The 13,402-nt window shown below is 35.2% G+C and overlaps 1 protein-coding gene across 1 annotated transcript in view; it reads right to left on the reverse strand.

Annotated features, from left to right (window-relative positions):
- Window positions 1-8,367: 8,367 nt before the first annotated feature.
- The window catches only part of MKL2 (MKL/myocardin-like 2), a 57,124-nt gene continuing 52,089 nt past the window's right edge, over window positions 8,368-13,402 (reverse strand). Inside the window, exons 12-15 of the mRNA XM_010291809.1 lie at window positions 13,013-13,171; window positions 12,568-12,705; window positions 11,085-11,145; window positions 8,368-9,121 (exon numbers count right to left, since the gene is read on the reverse strand). Of these exons, the coding sequence (XP_010290111.1) occupies window positions 8,583-9,121; window positions 11,085-11,145; window positions 12,568-12,705; window positions 13,013-13,171 (897 nt within the window). The 3' untranslated portion in view covers window positions 8,368-8,582. The remainder of the gene's footprint in view (window positions 9,122-11,084; window positions 11,146-12,567; window positions 12,706-13,012; window positions 13,172-13,402) is intronic.

Genomic DNA, 13,402 nt, shown 5'->3' on the forward strand with positions numbered 1-13,402 from the left:
TTTGTAAAAACAATAGTTTTTATAACAAAACATGAATTTTATTTTAAAATTTGTTTCTTTTTAAGAAAGAAGCAGCCAGCCTGTGGTTTCTTTTGACGTCTGGATACTTTTGTTCGAAAGTGTCTTTTATGCTGGTTATTATCCTTGATTGAGCTCTGTGTGAGGGCCCTTATTCTTCATGCTGAATCCTTCATACACAGCGTTCTCTTCTGACAATATCTTTTCTAAAACATAACATGAATTTCTTAAAGAAAGGTCTTTAGAAGACTCCAATGCTGAAAAGGTAATGTCAGAAATTTTGTTGGAAGGAGAAAATGATCACCAGGTTTTTATCTTCCCTCCCTAAGCCTCACTCTTGTGAGATGAAGGTGTTAGTTTTGATGTCTGTTTTAATGCACAAAACTAGGCTTTTCTACAAATCTCTTTAACTCTTCTCAGAAGATGCAGGGGAACAGTCATATTTATGCAGAATTTGTATAACTGAATTTATAAAGACTTTCTATGGGGTAGCTGGGATGCTCCTCAGTTATCAATTACTGAAGCATAAACTTGTCCTAGTTTTATGAAGGAACGTTTCTGTTCACTATTTTAACTTTTAATCAACAGCTGTTGTCTCGGAGGGATTCAAGAATGATGCAGCTTTATGGTAGAGTGGCCCTGCAGTCCTTGTTCTGCAGAGAAGACTGGAGACTCGTCTGCAGGTAATTTTTTATGAGAAGGGCAATACTTCTTAGAGTCACTCTATAATTTTATGGGTAAACACTTAAAGGAAAAAAAAAAACCAAAACCCTAGCTGTTGTGTCTCAGATGCTCCTCTACTCTGTTACTTTGATTCTCTTTTAGGAAGGTCTCAGTGGGGTATAGGATATAGTATGGGGTGTGGGGAAATGTCTGTTGACTTCTTTGCTATCAAAGAAACACCTCTGACTTGAGACAGTATAAATATTCTAAGTAGTATGTCACTCTTCAGCAACATTTGTGTAATACACAACAAGCTAATAGGCAGGAGTATACAGCGTTCAATATAGTACAGAGTCAAGACAAATGTGATGGTGGCCATTTGTAGAACATGGTTTAATATATTTAGGTTTTATTGAAAACAAGGGTTTAGGTTGTGGAAGAAGTTCATTCAGCATAATCTCAAGCTTCATCATCCTTCTTGTCTTGGTGTTTACATCATAATACTAATATGAGCACAGGCTGGGAGGGAGGGTTATGTGTTTATATTTCTTGCTCTTTGTAAAGCAATCAAAATCCCAGATTGCCAGTTGGCACCAAAACAAGTGCTTTATCTCTCGTATATTCTAACTAGAAATTCTGTAATGTACAAATGCATAGTCAAAAAGTGCTGCACTTGTTTTGCAACATTTGTGTTTGCTGTGTGCTATCTGAAGGTAAGTTTGTGCAATATATAGCCTACAGTCTTTTAGAATGGTTACAGAATTTATAAAGAGAAGGTATTTTATGAAATTTACAGGGCATATTAGTAAGTTTTAATTTGTTCAGTTTTATGGGTACTACTTACTACTTTATGGGTTTTTGAGGTATTTGGGCGAGTTCTGATGTCATTAGCATAGAACATAGAACTGTAATAAGGAAAAGGTGGGTGATCTGGTATGGGGACTGCCTCCACAAGAGGAAGTATAATAGTAAATATTTAAATGAAGCAGCTTCATCATGAAAGGAAGCTTGTGCATATTGAACAGCTCGTTCTCCTGGAGAAATGCATAGAGGTGTTCTAGAACACAAGCTGAGCAGAATATGAAATCCCACAACTCAGCATATCTTGAAAACCTTGGAATAATTCAGGAAAATCATGGATGAAAGTGAGCGCAATCTTGTCTCATCAGAAATAATTTTCTAATCCTTTATTTGTCTTAGTATAGTTGGGAAATATCCCTTAATTTCTCATAGAATAGCCTTATTCTTTGTACGTACTTGGGTTTTTTACAAATTCTTTTTTATTGTTAGAGAAATACAGGTAGCTCCTATTCAGAAAAAAAGTGATACAAATGCTATTTCCTTTATTATTAAATTCAAGACTAGTATTATAAAGTATAAAAAAGAATCGCAGTATTTTGTAGCTGATAAGAATGCCCGTATAAACTTACTTGGGGATTATTTCTGTATCTGTGACAATGTAACTGAATTAGGAGCAGAAGTTTGTATTGCAAGGCGAAATACACCTGGTTATCTGCAATGGTATTTTAATAGTTTTTGACTTCACTCTGAGAGGCCTTAAAGGTTCATTTGCATAAGTGAACAAAATGTTGCATTTGACTCACAAATGAGGTTAAACTATCTGGGGAATACTCAGAATCCTGCTTGATCGAAGAGGCACAGCTTTCTAAGACACACATCCATGTGGCCTATCTGAGCAGCTCGGTGGAACCATTCCACCAGTCTGCTCCAGGGCAGTGATTTGCTTGAGGTTCACAACAGGGACATGCACCTCTCTGTAATGTCTCATTTATTCTGTATTTTGAGTTTCCCATCTTCCCTCCCTGAAAAGATCTTACTTGGAGTGAGGACGAAACTCTAGGTTTTTCCTTCTTCCTTTTTCACCCTGGCACCAAGAATCAGAACAGTATAGGAGCTCCCTATCTCCCTTGCGGTTGGTTTTATATGTGTCTTCAGTGTTGCAGTTTGTTTCCCTCTCCACCGGCAAACGGTGTGGACCAATCCAAGAGATTATCCTTACAGAATTTTGCCAGAGACTTTACTGTCTGTGATTGATTGACAAAGATACATAATAGAATCATACTATATTTTCCCAAGTCTTGCCACAGCATCTCAAGTTTTGATCAATTTTTCTTTTTGATGGGGATGGGTTTGAACTACTAGTGCCTGTTCAGTGATCTCTCTAGTACTCCTGTGCAGTCGTACATGGTCAATGCATGCATTATGTAACTTTAAGTGCTCTTCTGTGCTAGACTCTAGGAGACTTTTTAAATAAGATGTTTTGCTCTTGTAAAAATGAACGGGGAATGCCCAAAGTTACTTAATATGTCTCTGTGGTTGTTAATACACAGTCAGAGCTGCTTAGGTTTGTGCAGCTAACACGTGGCTATTCTCTGGGTAGCCTCGGAAAAGCATTCCCTTCCAAACTGTTCATTCCTTCTAAAAAGCATTATGGCAGGATAGGTATTTTTGGAAGCTTAGGTTTTTAAGATTGGGCTAAGCCAAAGAAACAGTGATTTTTTTTCAGTGAACTAGTTAGTACATGAGGTGTGGGGGGGGTGACCCCCAGCAGCCGCGCATCATGAAAATACAGTGACAAATTACAAAATAAGGACTGTATGGCTTATGAGCTATGTAAAAAAGGTCATTGATTAAAATAATTTTCATGAAGCCACTTCATTTGAAGTACATCGAAAGTCACCCTACCTTTTTTTGAGAAAAGAATAAAAAAGAAAGGAATATAATAGTATTGCTTAAAAAAAAAAAAAGTCCCCCAAACCTAAACTTCGTGAGTTCAGGAAATCTCTATTCATACAGATTTTGTCTCTGATTTTGAAGACAAATCATCATTCTTTTAGAGTTTGTCTAAGTGTAGATTTCATTCTTACTCCTTTTTGTGAAAAAGGTACTTAGAACATAGGCCAAATGTTTCTGTAACTTTTAATGGTCAGAATTTTTCTTCATTATTATTAACGGTATTTTTAATTTTAAGTAGTAAGCATGGACAAATGAACACAGTTTTCCGCTTTTATTTGAGACACTTAGCAAAAATGCTGAAATATCAAACATTTCCTCAGTAGCTACAATATTGCCACTATGTACAAAATATTTGATAAATGTAGTACACATATAAAAATACAGTATGCATTACATATATACAGTACAATGTGCAAAACATATGGCATTCAAACATGGAATTGATTTTAGGGGTGCAAACAGCAAATACAAAGGCATCATGGTTTCTTATAGAAAGGCAATACATAAACTGACGCCCTGATTGCCATAATTTGCATTTAGTAAAGTAGTGCTTAAATGAAGATGGCCCTAGAGACAGGTGTCTGTCGTCTTCTTTTCACAAAATGAGATGCTAAGACATAATTATGACTATGAAAATAAGAAGAGAAACACCTACTAGGGTTAGCATTATTTCTACTGCAAGCAGTACTGTGAAGAAAAGTCCTATCTGGAAAAAAGCCTGTGCTATTACTTAATACAAATTTCTCAAACAACAAAGCCAAGTCTGTTCTGTTAAACATCAAAAACAGCTTTGAAAATATCTACATCCTGAATTTTTAAAAAAGTATGGATAATACTTTGGGGGATTTAATTTCCTATGCTTCAAAATACAAAGTGCCTCCTTTGGCAATATAAATGGCAATGCTTTGGTTCCTATTTAAATTTTTATATTACTATAATTTATTTTAGGCTGTCTTTTGAATATCTGAGCTGTATTTTTTATAAAAATAGTGTGATTATATAGTTATTAACCATTCCCTGCTTTTTATTGAGAATTTGCTCTCGTAGCTAGAATGGCTTTTTTGGCTAGATTTCTACAAATCCATTTATGCACTTTTTAAGTTAAAAAGTCTTTATAGTCAGTATTGGACACTACAGAACGATGTAGGTGTCTCTTTTTTGCACTTTTTATTTATTCCTAGCAAACTGGTATAAAAGAAATATTTGAGATTAGGTTTTAATGGATGCTCCTTATTGGCCATATATATACTACATGCAACTCCATTCCACATATCTCACATAAAAAAAACCATCTGTAGTATGGTCTAGAGGTCGTCAAAAGGCGATTTAATAGACCACAATAAAAAGAGGTTCAACAGAACATTTACCAGAGATAAGTGGAAGAATTTTTTTTCCAGTTTTAACAGAATTTGTTTTAATTTTACAATGCACTGAAGGTGCCATCTAAATAATAGTTGTTCACATCGGTGAGCTTTACTGTGTTTTGATTACATAATGCCCTTCCAGTTAAATGTATTCTGTGATTGCATTTTCTCTGCCTTGAAAACAGTTCAGCAGCTTGTGCTTGGTTTCTAATTATGGTGCGTACACTTTTCAGGCATCTGAGCGTTTGAGATTACATAACATAAGTTTGATATTGAAACTTCTATTTTGATCACCTGCTTCCTTGAACATAACTCCTCTTGGTGAATTTAGAAATACTTTGGAAAGAAATTTCAGTATTAAGTAGTGATTCTTTCTAAAAGCTGTGGCCTCAGCTTTTTAAAGGTCTGATTCGCAAGCCCACATTGCTGGATTAGACTCTAAATTTCTGTAGAGAACAACTGCCATAAATCCATTTTATTCTCAGAGAGAACAGCTAAATTTACAACAATGACTTTTAAACTCTTTCTAATGTTAAACAAAATTTTGCCTGTAAACTTACTTGCCTTAACTAATGCTGAATGGCACTAAAAGTGCATAAGAAATACCATTTCTGTATTAAATGCAGGATGTGACTCCTCGTGATTTCAACATTAAACATACATCTGAGTTCTCTGCACGTCTAGAAGTGTAAACACCAACTTTTGATTTTCATGCTGATAAAATGGTATTCTTAATTACTCTGAAGGATCTACTAACAACACATTTGGTAGATGTGTTCTGTTAGTATACTGCAGCCATTAAATGGCAAATTTAGTGCCAGTGCATTCCTTTGCAACTGTTCTCTTAATGAGAAGTATTCAGTTCTGTACAGTCAAACTGCACAGTCATGATTAAATTTCTAAGATGTACTGTATTTGCGCTACAAAAATTGTCATGTAAAACATGCACGCACAAAAGTCTAAGCAAAACCTATTTCTGCCATAACAGGCGTATATAACTATGGCAAATATATCACATTTCAGAACAAAGTCTAAAGCAAACCATTATATATAAGGTTTAATACACAATTCTGAAATGTACAAAAAAGTAATCACACATTCCCTACACTAGAATATTTGTATTTCAAGAACTAAAATGATCCCTTAATTTTTTAAATAATATTATATTTTTTTTTTTTTGCAAATAGACTTTTAGAGTAGAAAGCTATACTGTACTGATAACAACACGTTTAGGTTTATTTCTGCACATAGATTCCTATGGATTAGTTAACATTCTACACTGCCAATAAGGATAAGTTTTGTAGCAAAATGTCTTTGCCAGTTTTAAGCTCTATTTACATGCACATCAAAAACAACAGTACAGTTGCTCTAGGTTAATTTGTCCTCTAAAAATTAATTTACTTGCCTCTTATTTAGAAGGCAGGGTCAAAAAGGGGTAACTCTAACCACACATATGTGGTATGCTGTCTGGTGTATCACACATCATAAATTGACAGTACTGCAGAACACTTAAATTTCATTCAAAGTTGTTCCTATCAAACCAAGAGTCCTTAATTCTTATTCTCGTAACAGCTGAGGGCACTTAGTATCTCAGAGTATTAGCTCCTAAGATAGTATGATGAAAAGGAATGGAAAAAGAGTCCTATACCGTCAAAATTTAAGGCAGACAGTCCACATGTAATATTGTACTCAAGTATTGTAGGCACAGCAAGCAGGAATAAGGAAATATGTCTTTCAACTTCACTTTCTGTTGTGAAAATCTCCATAGATTGTTTTTCTGTACTTAGTTTCAGACTGAAGTAAATCCTGGCCTGTAAAACTATAGACGATAGGTAATGATTTAAAGTGCTGGTAACTGATATGATGCCAGTTTAAACACTGAATCAATTACATAATCCACTATTTTATCTGAAGACAATGGAATTCTGTAATGTTATTAAACCAGAGTGCATTGTATATCTGGAGACATAAATTTGCAGTTAATTGCACAACATTTTCTGACAAAAGTATTTTTTTATGTTAACATGATTGTGTTGTGTTTTTCTGTTTTTTTTTTTTTAAATATGGTAACAGGTTGCTAAATAGTTAACAGCTACTTTCTGTTTTCATTATTTCTTGATACTCTCTGATAAATTATCATTACGCTAAGAAGAAAGCAAAAGCTTCAGGGCATTTTTTCAGTAGTTCCTACAAACCTTTATTTTTGAAGGTTGGTGGTAAAGAAAGGAATTCTGCAATAAGATCAGTTTTTAGACTAGAAAACATATCATGTTTCCATTGATCAGGAAATAGGGGACTGTTTCCTTTTATCTTAATTTAGGAATTCCCTAATAAGAAATAATTCCAATTTTATGTTTGATTATCAGCCTGTGTCATCTGTGGCAACATTTAACAGCTATTACCTGAGAGAAAACCATAGAATTTAAAAGTATTTTACTTCTATTTGCATTTTTTTTGTTTGTTCTTCCACCTGCTTTCATAATAGACCCTGAAAAAGCAACTAAGGGCTTTAAAAAAATAATATTTTCATGTGCTGTGCTGTGAGGTAAGAGCTTAATTTTTGCTATTATCTGCTTCAGGTATGAAATATGCCTTCTTATCACAAAACAGTATATCCTGATACTGCTAGTTAGGATTCTCAGTGAGCAGCTTCTCTGTTTAGCTTCCCTGATGTTATGTAGTGGTAGACAAAGCTGTTTGATAAAGTATCCATTAAGAAATGGTGGTTGTCCTGTGAGTACTGTTCCCTGCAACTCGGTCTGATCCTACAAACATCTTTTATTGAGGGCATTTGGACTATTCTTGCATAGATGCTTGCAGGATCAGAGTACACAACAGCACTAATTAAACTTTTCTGCTTCCTCAAATTGTTCTAATAAGCTGAGATACTGGCTTCAATGATCTAACAAATATCCTCAAACACAAAGTAAATTAGGGTATTATTGTTTCCATTATAGTAATGTTTTGTTTGAAGACCACTGTTCCCCTCTGTTCACAAAAATAAGGTATACAAAGTTAAAGGATTATACAAATAACTGTCTGATATACACATTAAAACCTAGCTATTAAATCCAGAGCATTGCTATAGAAAATTCAGTGTTCTCAATATTACCTGGCATAGCTACAGTGGATTTCTTGCAGTTACACTTAATATCCCTTTGGATGCAGTTAAATTCTTCCCTCATGATTAAAGAATGGGGGAAGAGTTTTAAAAACCACAAAACCAAAATATAAAAACCAACTTGAACAAATTAAGAGACTAGAGATATGAATTTTCACTGAACCAGCCAGTGCTTCTACTTGCCTTTGCCCTCACAATTCATGTTGAACTTGGCTCAGGCTATCCACAGGAACAATGAAGTGCAGTGATACCTCACCCTCCCCCAAACATTTGCTCATTGTGTCAATACAGACAGTTGAAATTTCACTTTTTCTTCTCGAAGTTTAGCCATGTTGTGTTGCTCATTTAAGCATTACAAAGTCAGAGATATAATTGCTTTCTTAAATATTTGTGATGCATTTACCTTGGGGTACTTTTAATCAGTAAGTACAATCATCCTTTCTTGTGAAATACAGCTTTCAGAGGGCCCTGATCTGCATTACTGATAGGAGCATAAAGTAATTCACTGTTGTAAACTTGAAAATCAATAAGGAATTAGCTTCAAGCATTTGTTCTTCCAAACATTACTGTCTTAATTTATCTTAACTGCAATCAGAATGGTATAATAATGGACCTCTGCTGTAAAGAGACTTGCAGGTCCTGTTCTCATTGGCTGTAGCTTAATCCCAGTGCAGCTGTAGATCTTGTGGATCCAGAAAGTCAGTGGAAAACACGCTGGGGGTGGTAGAACTGAGAGGAGTAAGTCCAGATGAGGAGCTGGGCATTGTAATGTCTAGCCATTCCATATTGTCCAAATTTGTATCGGGAAGGTCAAGAGACAGACAAGAATTATTAGTGGTAAACTGTGGGTCAGATGTTTCCATGGGTGAATGAGAGTGATCTAAAATGCTGGAGTGATTAAGAAGATCATTCTGGAGGTCTTCAATTAAAGAGAAGGACTCTCTGTCCTCATTACTGCTTGTCAGTTGAGGAATTTCACTACCTGATGGTAAAGTTCCATCCAAGAGGGCTTCAAGTTGGTTTTCCAAACTTATCGACAAGCTGGTGGTTGGTTCTAAGGACACAGCAGGAGGGGCCATTTGGATTTGTGGTGGTGGGCGGGATATCACTGTATTCACTGGCATTGTAGTGATGTTGGCTGTTACTGGTCTCATTTTAGAAATGGGAGATGGTTCCTCCTTTATTGGAAGGGAAATCTCTGTAATAAAAAAACCCTACTATTGAATCCAGAAAAGATAGTGACATATATCCTCGGGCTTACAACTTCCACCCCATTTTTGCCCACTTTGGGTTGCATCCACAGTGAACTCAACAGAGTAAGAGTCATTTTGCTGTTCTGATAATACAAGCACTACATATGTCAGACTATGTCAGGTACTCTATGAACAGCAAGTATTTTAAAACAAGTTCCAGAGTTCTGCTTTCAGTATTTCTTCAGCCAATTAGAATATTTCTATTGTTAAAAAAAGAACAATTTCCTAGATGTTAGCTTTTTCTCCTTCACACTTATAGTTCTGCCTAACTAGAATAATTTTGGAACCAACACATTTCCTCATCTAGAGAATTTTCAGTTCCATCCCTGTTTAGTACTCTCTCCACCTTTATAAGTTAAAGTCTAAGAGATAATTAACATGATTAGGATTTACTCCTGATTCTAGAATCTAAAACTACTCTTCTGTCAAGAAATTCCATGTAAGGTAGCGGCAGTAACAATAAAAGGAAATAAAGAAAACTAAGTTCCAATTAATTCTTATATGGAATGGAGTCCAAAAATAAGATTAGACAGACTAGAATATGCAAATAAATCTTCTAGCACAGGTGATGTTTCTGCCAGGAAAATATACCTGACAATGTATTTTGCACCAGTTTTCCAAGCAAAAACTACATCCTTAAAACCTGTAAGAGCACCTCTTAAAATGATTGCTTAATAAAAGCAAAGCATTACTAAACAGACCTTCTCACTCTCTTGAAGTACATTAATAAACTAAACATTTTTCAGTGTAGCACTCGCTTACATAAGTGCAAGAGCCCTGCATGCTTTACTTAGTTTTTCATTAAGATGATCAGGAAACATTTGCTTTCTTATGGCAACTTCATGAATATGGAGCCGTTGTTACCTTCAAGATCAAGTAGGTTTAGTAATGTAACACTCAAAGCAAATATTTAAGTATACCAATGTTTCCTTCATCCTCTGTTCCAGAGGTAGAACTTCTTTGAACTACCCATGCAATATTTTAATAAAAGCACTGAAAGCATTTTTTAATTTAGCTTGAGTCATTCACTGCACAGGTCACTTATCTCAGCCTGTCACTGTGTACTCCGTTTTCTTCAGCTGACTTTGCAATTTGCTTCAAAAAACAGAAGATACTTTGATGTTTAGAATATGGCTAAAATCTTCTAATAGCCTACAATCAGTCCCTTCTGTCCTGTCATTCACTGCTGTCAAGATCCTTATGTGACAGTAGTACAAAACATTAAGTTAACTGAATTGGTTGGCACCAGAACATTTCCCAGTATTGTAATGGCTTCTTAGTCTACAAAGCCTAATTATGTGTGAAAGCCGCCTCCTTTTACTGCAAAGCTACTTTCCGTATTACTCTAGTTACTTCAGTTCCTTTCTGATAGCTCCCTTATTTTAACTGCCATAGAAAGCTGTTATTCATTAATGTCTCTATGTAGCTCACACATACTTTTTCCAGTAATGCATCTTTGATGATTAGAGTTGTTAATACACGGTTATATTTCATGAAAGTTTAGTGGCAACATGCTTTGACTCTTAGCTGATTCTATTTTTTGTATAATTTCAATATACATTATATGAACTTGCTCAACTTTTCCAGTGTTAATAAAGTACATCTGTGCTAACCTAAGGAGTTACTTTAATCATTAGAATGCTGTGTGGATTACTGCAAAGGTCTGCCTGGGCTAATTTACAAGTCGAGAAGTTCCACAGCAGGTTGACTATATGTGTTTTGGTAAATGTTTTCTAAAAGTTTGCAATAATTATCTATTAAAGAATAGTATTAAAGAAATACTAGTTTCATCCATGCTGGATAGCTTCTACCTCCTCTCCCTGGACAAATTCTTTCCTTTAATTATAGCACTGAGTTTTTATTATCAGGTTTTGAATCTCTACATCACACAGATGTCAATTAGCTTACCTCCGCTCTTGATGAGAATATCAAAAAGATCATCCATCTGCTGACTATGCGCACTGGAAAGCTGTAGTGCATGAGAAAAGGGTTATTCTTTTTCATGTAGTATTTTTTCCTAGGCTGATTGATCCTACCTTATCTCAATAGTACCTAAGTACTAACCTATGATCAAGACTAAAATTCTTCATATGAAACTGTCAATCTAGAAAACAGAGAAATAGGTTGGAGAGACACTTGTAATCCCTGTGGTCAGTTTCAGTACAAAGGAATATGGAAAAAAAAAATCTGAAAAGCAAGACAAAGATTTCATGAAGGCAACCTAGAAGAGAGATGTAGAAAACTAGGGATAAGAAGGAGAATTACTACCTGTTTTGTACCAGGGTAAGTATGTGGAATAACTGCAGGGCTTTGGGGGGTGTACCCTGCAGTGCTTTCTCTCAGAGATATCCCACAAACAGCCATCATATAAGATGCATTTTGTTAGGTATGTTGTTGTGTTTTTCCCATTTGTAGATTTGTGTTCTTTTCTTTTTTTTTAAGGGGGGGGGAGCTTTCATGAACTGTTTGTTTCTAACAGCCGTCTCCTGAATATCTGAATCTTAAGCAAATGGTAACAAAACCCCCACAAACCCATTCTTTCAAAAATGGTGTACAAAAAGCGGAGACTTTTATGATGATCTCAAAACTAAAACAAGTGTTTTAAAACATTGGCTATACTCTGGAGAGGGGATGTAATTTGTCATCAGGAGATCTAGCTCCTGAAAAGAGGCCACTGGGGAGGCACCCCACTAACTGGTAGTCATAGTCATGTGAGAAGACCTGTGTGCCTTCACTGTGAGGATGTCTCACACATGCCAAAAACATAGGAAATGGCATTAGATACCCATGCTTTTGCCCAAATGTCTGCCACCACAAAACTGGCAACCAATACTAAGTTGCTACAAGGTTTTATCTTTTGGGATAGCTCTGAAACGCATGAGGTTAGGGATGCTCACTAGTTTTCTTTGCAATTTTCCTCCAGCATGAGGGTATCATGGTAAACTGACAAAGCACTCTAGGATTATTCATCAAGCTCACTAAATATAGACTCTTTTCAAGCAAGCACCTATGCTTATGTATATATGTTTGCCTAAGTGAACTCATACGTGTTCTTCTCAAGTTTACTCACTTTGGAAAATATGAATATATTTTCTTTAAGTCTGAAGTTTGGGTGTCATACATCCTTGAAACAAGACAGTTGAAAGCTAGTTATTGTTAAGTAGCAATACCAGCATTATCCCAATTATATATATCACCAGCTGGATACTGTAAGACTTATTTGCATGTCGGTTGCTTTAATAAAAAGAATTGTGAAACAGGAGTCCTGTAGTTAAACAGAGTATGTTAGAAAATCTTGACACCAAACAAAAAACTAAAATAAGCAATGGCTTTTGTAATTCTAAAGGAAACAAAAATGTTTTTAATAGACTAAACAGGAGAAAATAACTACCTCACGGTGTGATGTTTGGATATTGCGGGTCTGTTTTATGGCCTCTTCATAACGAGGAGGATCTTTTGTCTTGGATACTGTGTTGTTGAAGAGGGATTGTTGAACAATGTAAGTCTGGGCTTGAGATGGAGAGCCAGGCTGCATGAAATAACAAAATAATGACTGAATGGTATGTTACAGTGAATTCAAGATGTATCAAGTTCTACAGATGATCCTGTTTTGTTGTACCAATCTACATCTACACAAATAACAATAGCATAGGTAATCAGAGGGATGAAATAATAGTTTTTTTCTCTCTTCCCTACACATACATATGTATATGCATTATTAAAATCTACAAAACATTCTTCTTCCTGACTGAAATGCAGTATGTATATAGTCGTATGTTATTTAAGAGTAATAACATAAAACTGAACTTTATGGAACATTGTTGGGCTAACCTTACCTTATTAGGAGTAGCAGGTCCATTCTGCACAGAGGGAACCTGATTACCACCAGTGTGAATGTTAGAGTTCGATGTTTTATTAATAAAAGATTGTGAAGGTGTTGTAACTGGTGCAGTCTGATAGGAGAATACTGTATTTGATGTAGTAGGTGGAAAAACCTGTAAAGGATTAATATATCAGTCTTAGGTTGTGTTGTTTTTTTTTAAATTAATAACATTGGGTAAATTACATTAATAAAGTTTTTTTAAAAATACTTGCTTGCTTAAATTCCCTATTAAGGGAATGTTTTTTGTACTGATTTTTCCCTTCAGTGGAATAATTTGTAAATCTAGAACAATTACTCTTTGAAAGAAACTTTGTGCTGTAACATGCTTTCATTCATCACTGGT

Source organism: Phaethon lepturus, unplaced genomic scaffold, assembly GCF_000687285.1.
Source record: "Phaethon lepturus isolate BGI_N335 unplaced genomic scaffold, ASM68728v1 scaffold19717, whole genome shotgun sequence".
Lineage (NCBI taxonomy): Eukaryota > Metazoa > Chordata > Aves > Phaethontiformes > Phaethontidae > Phaethon > Phaethon lepturus.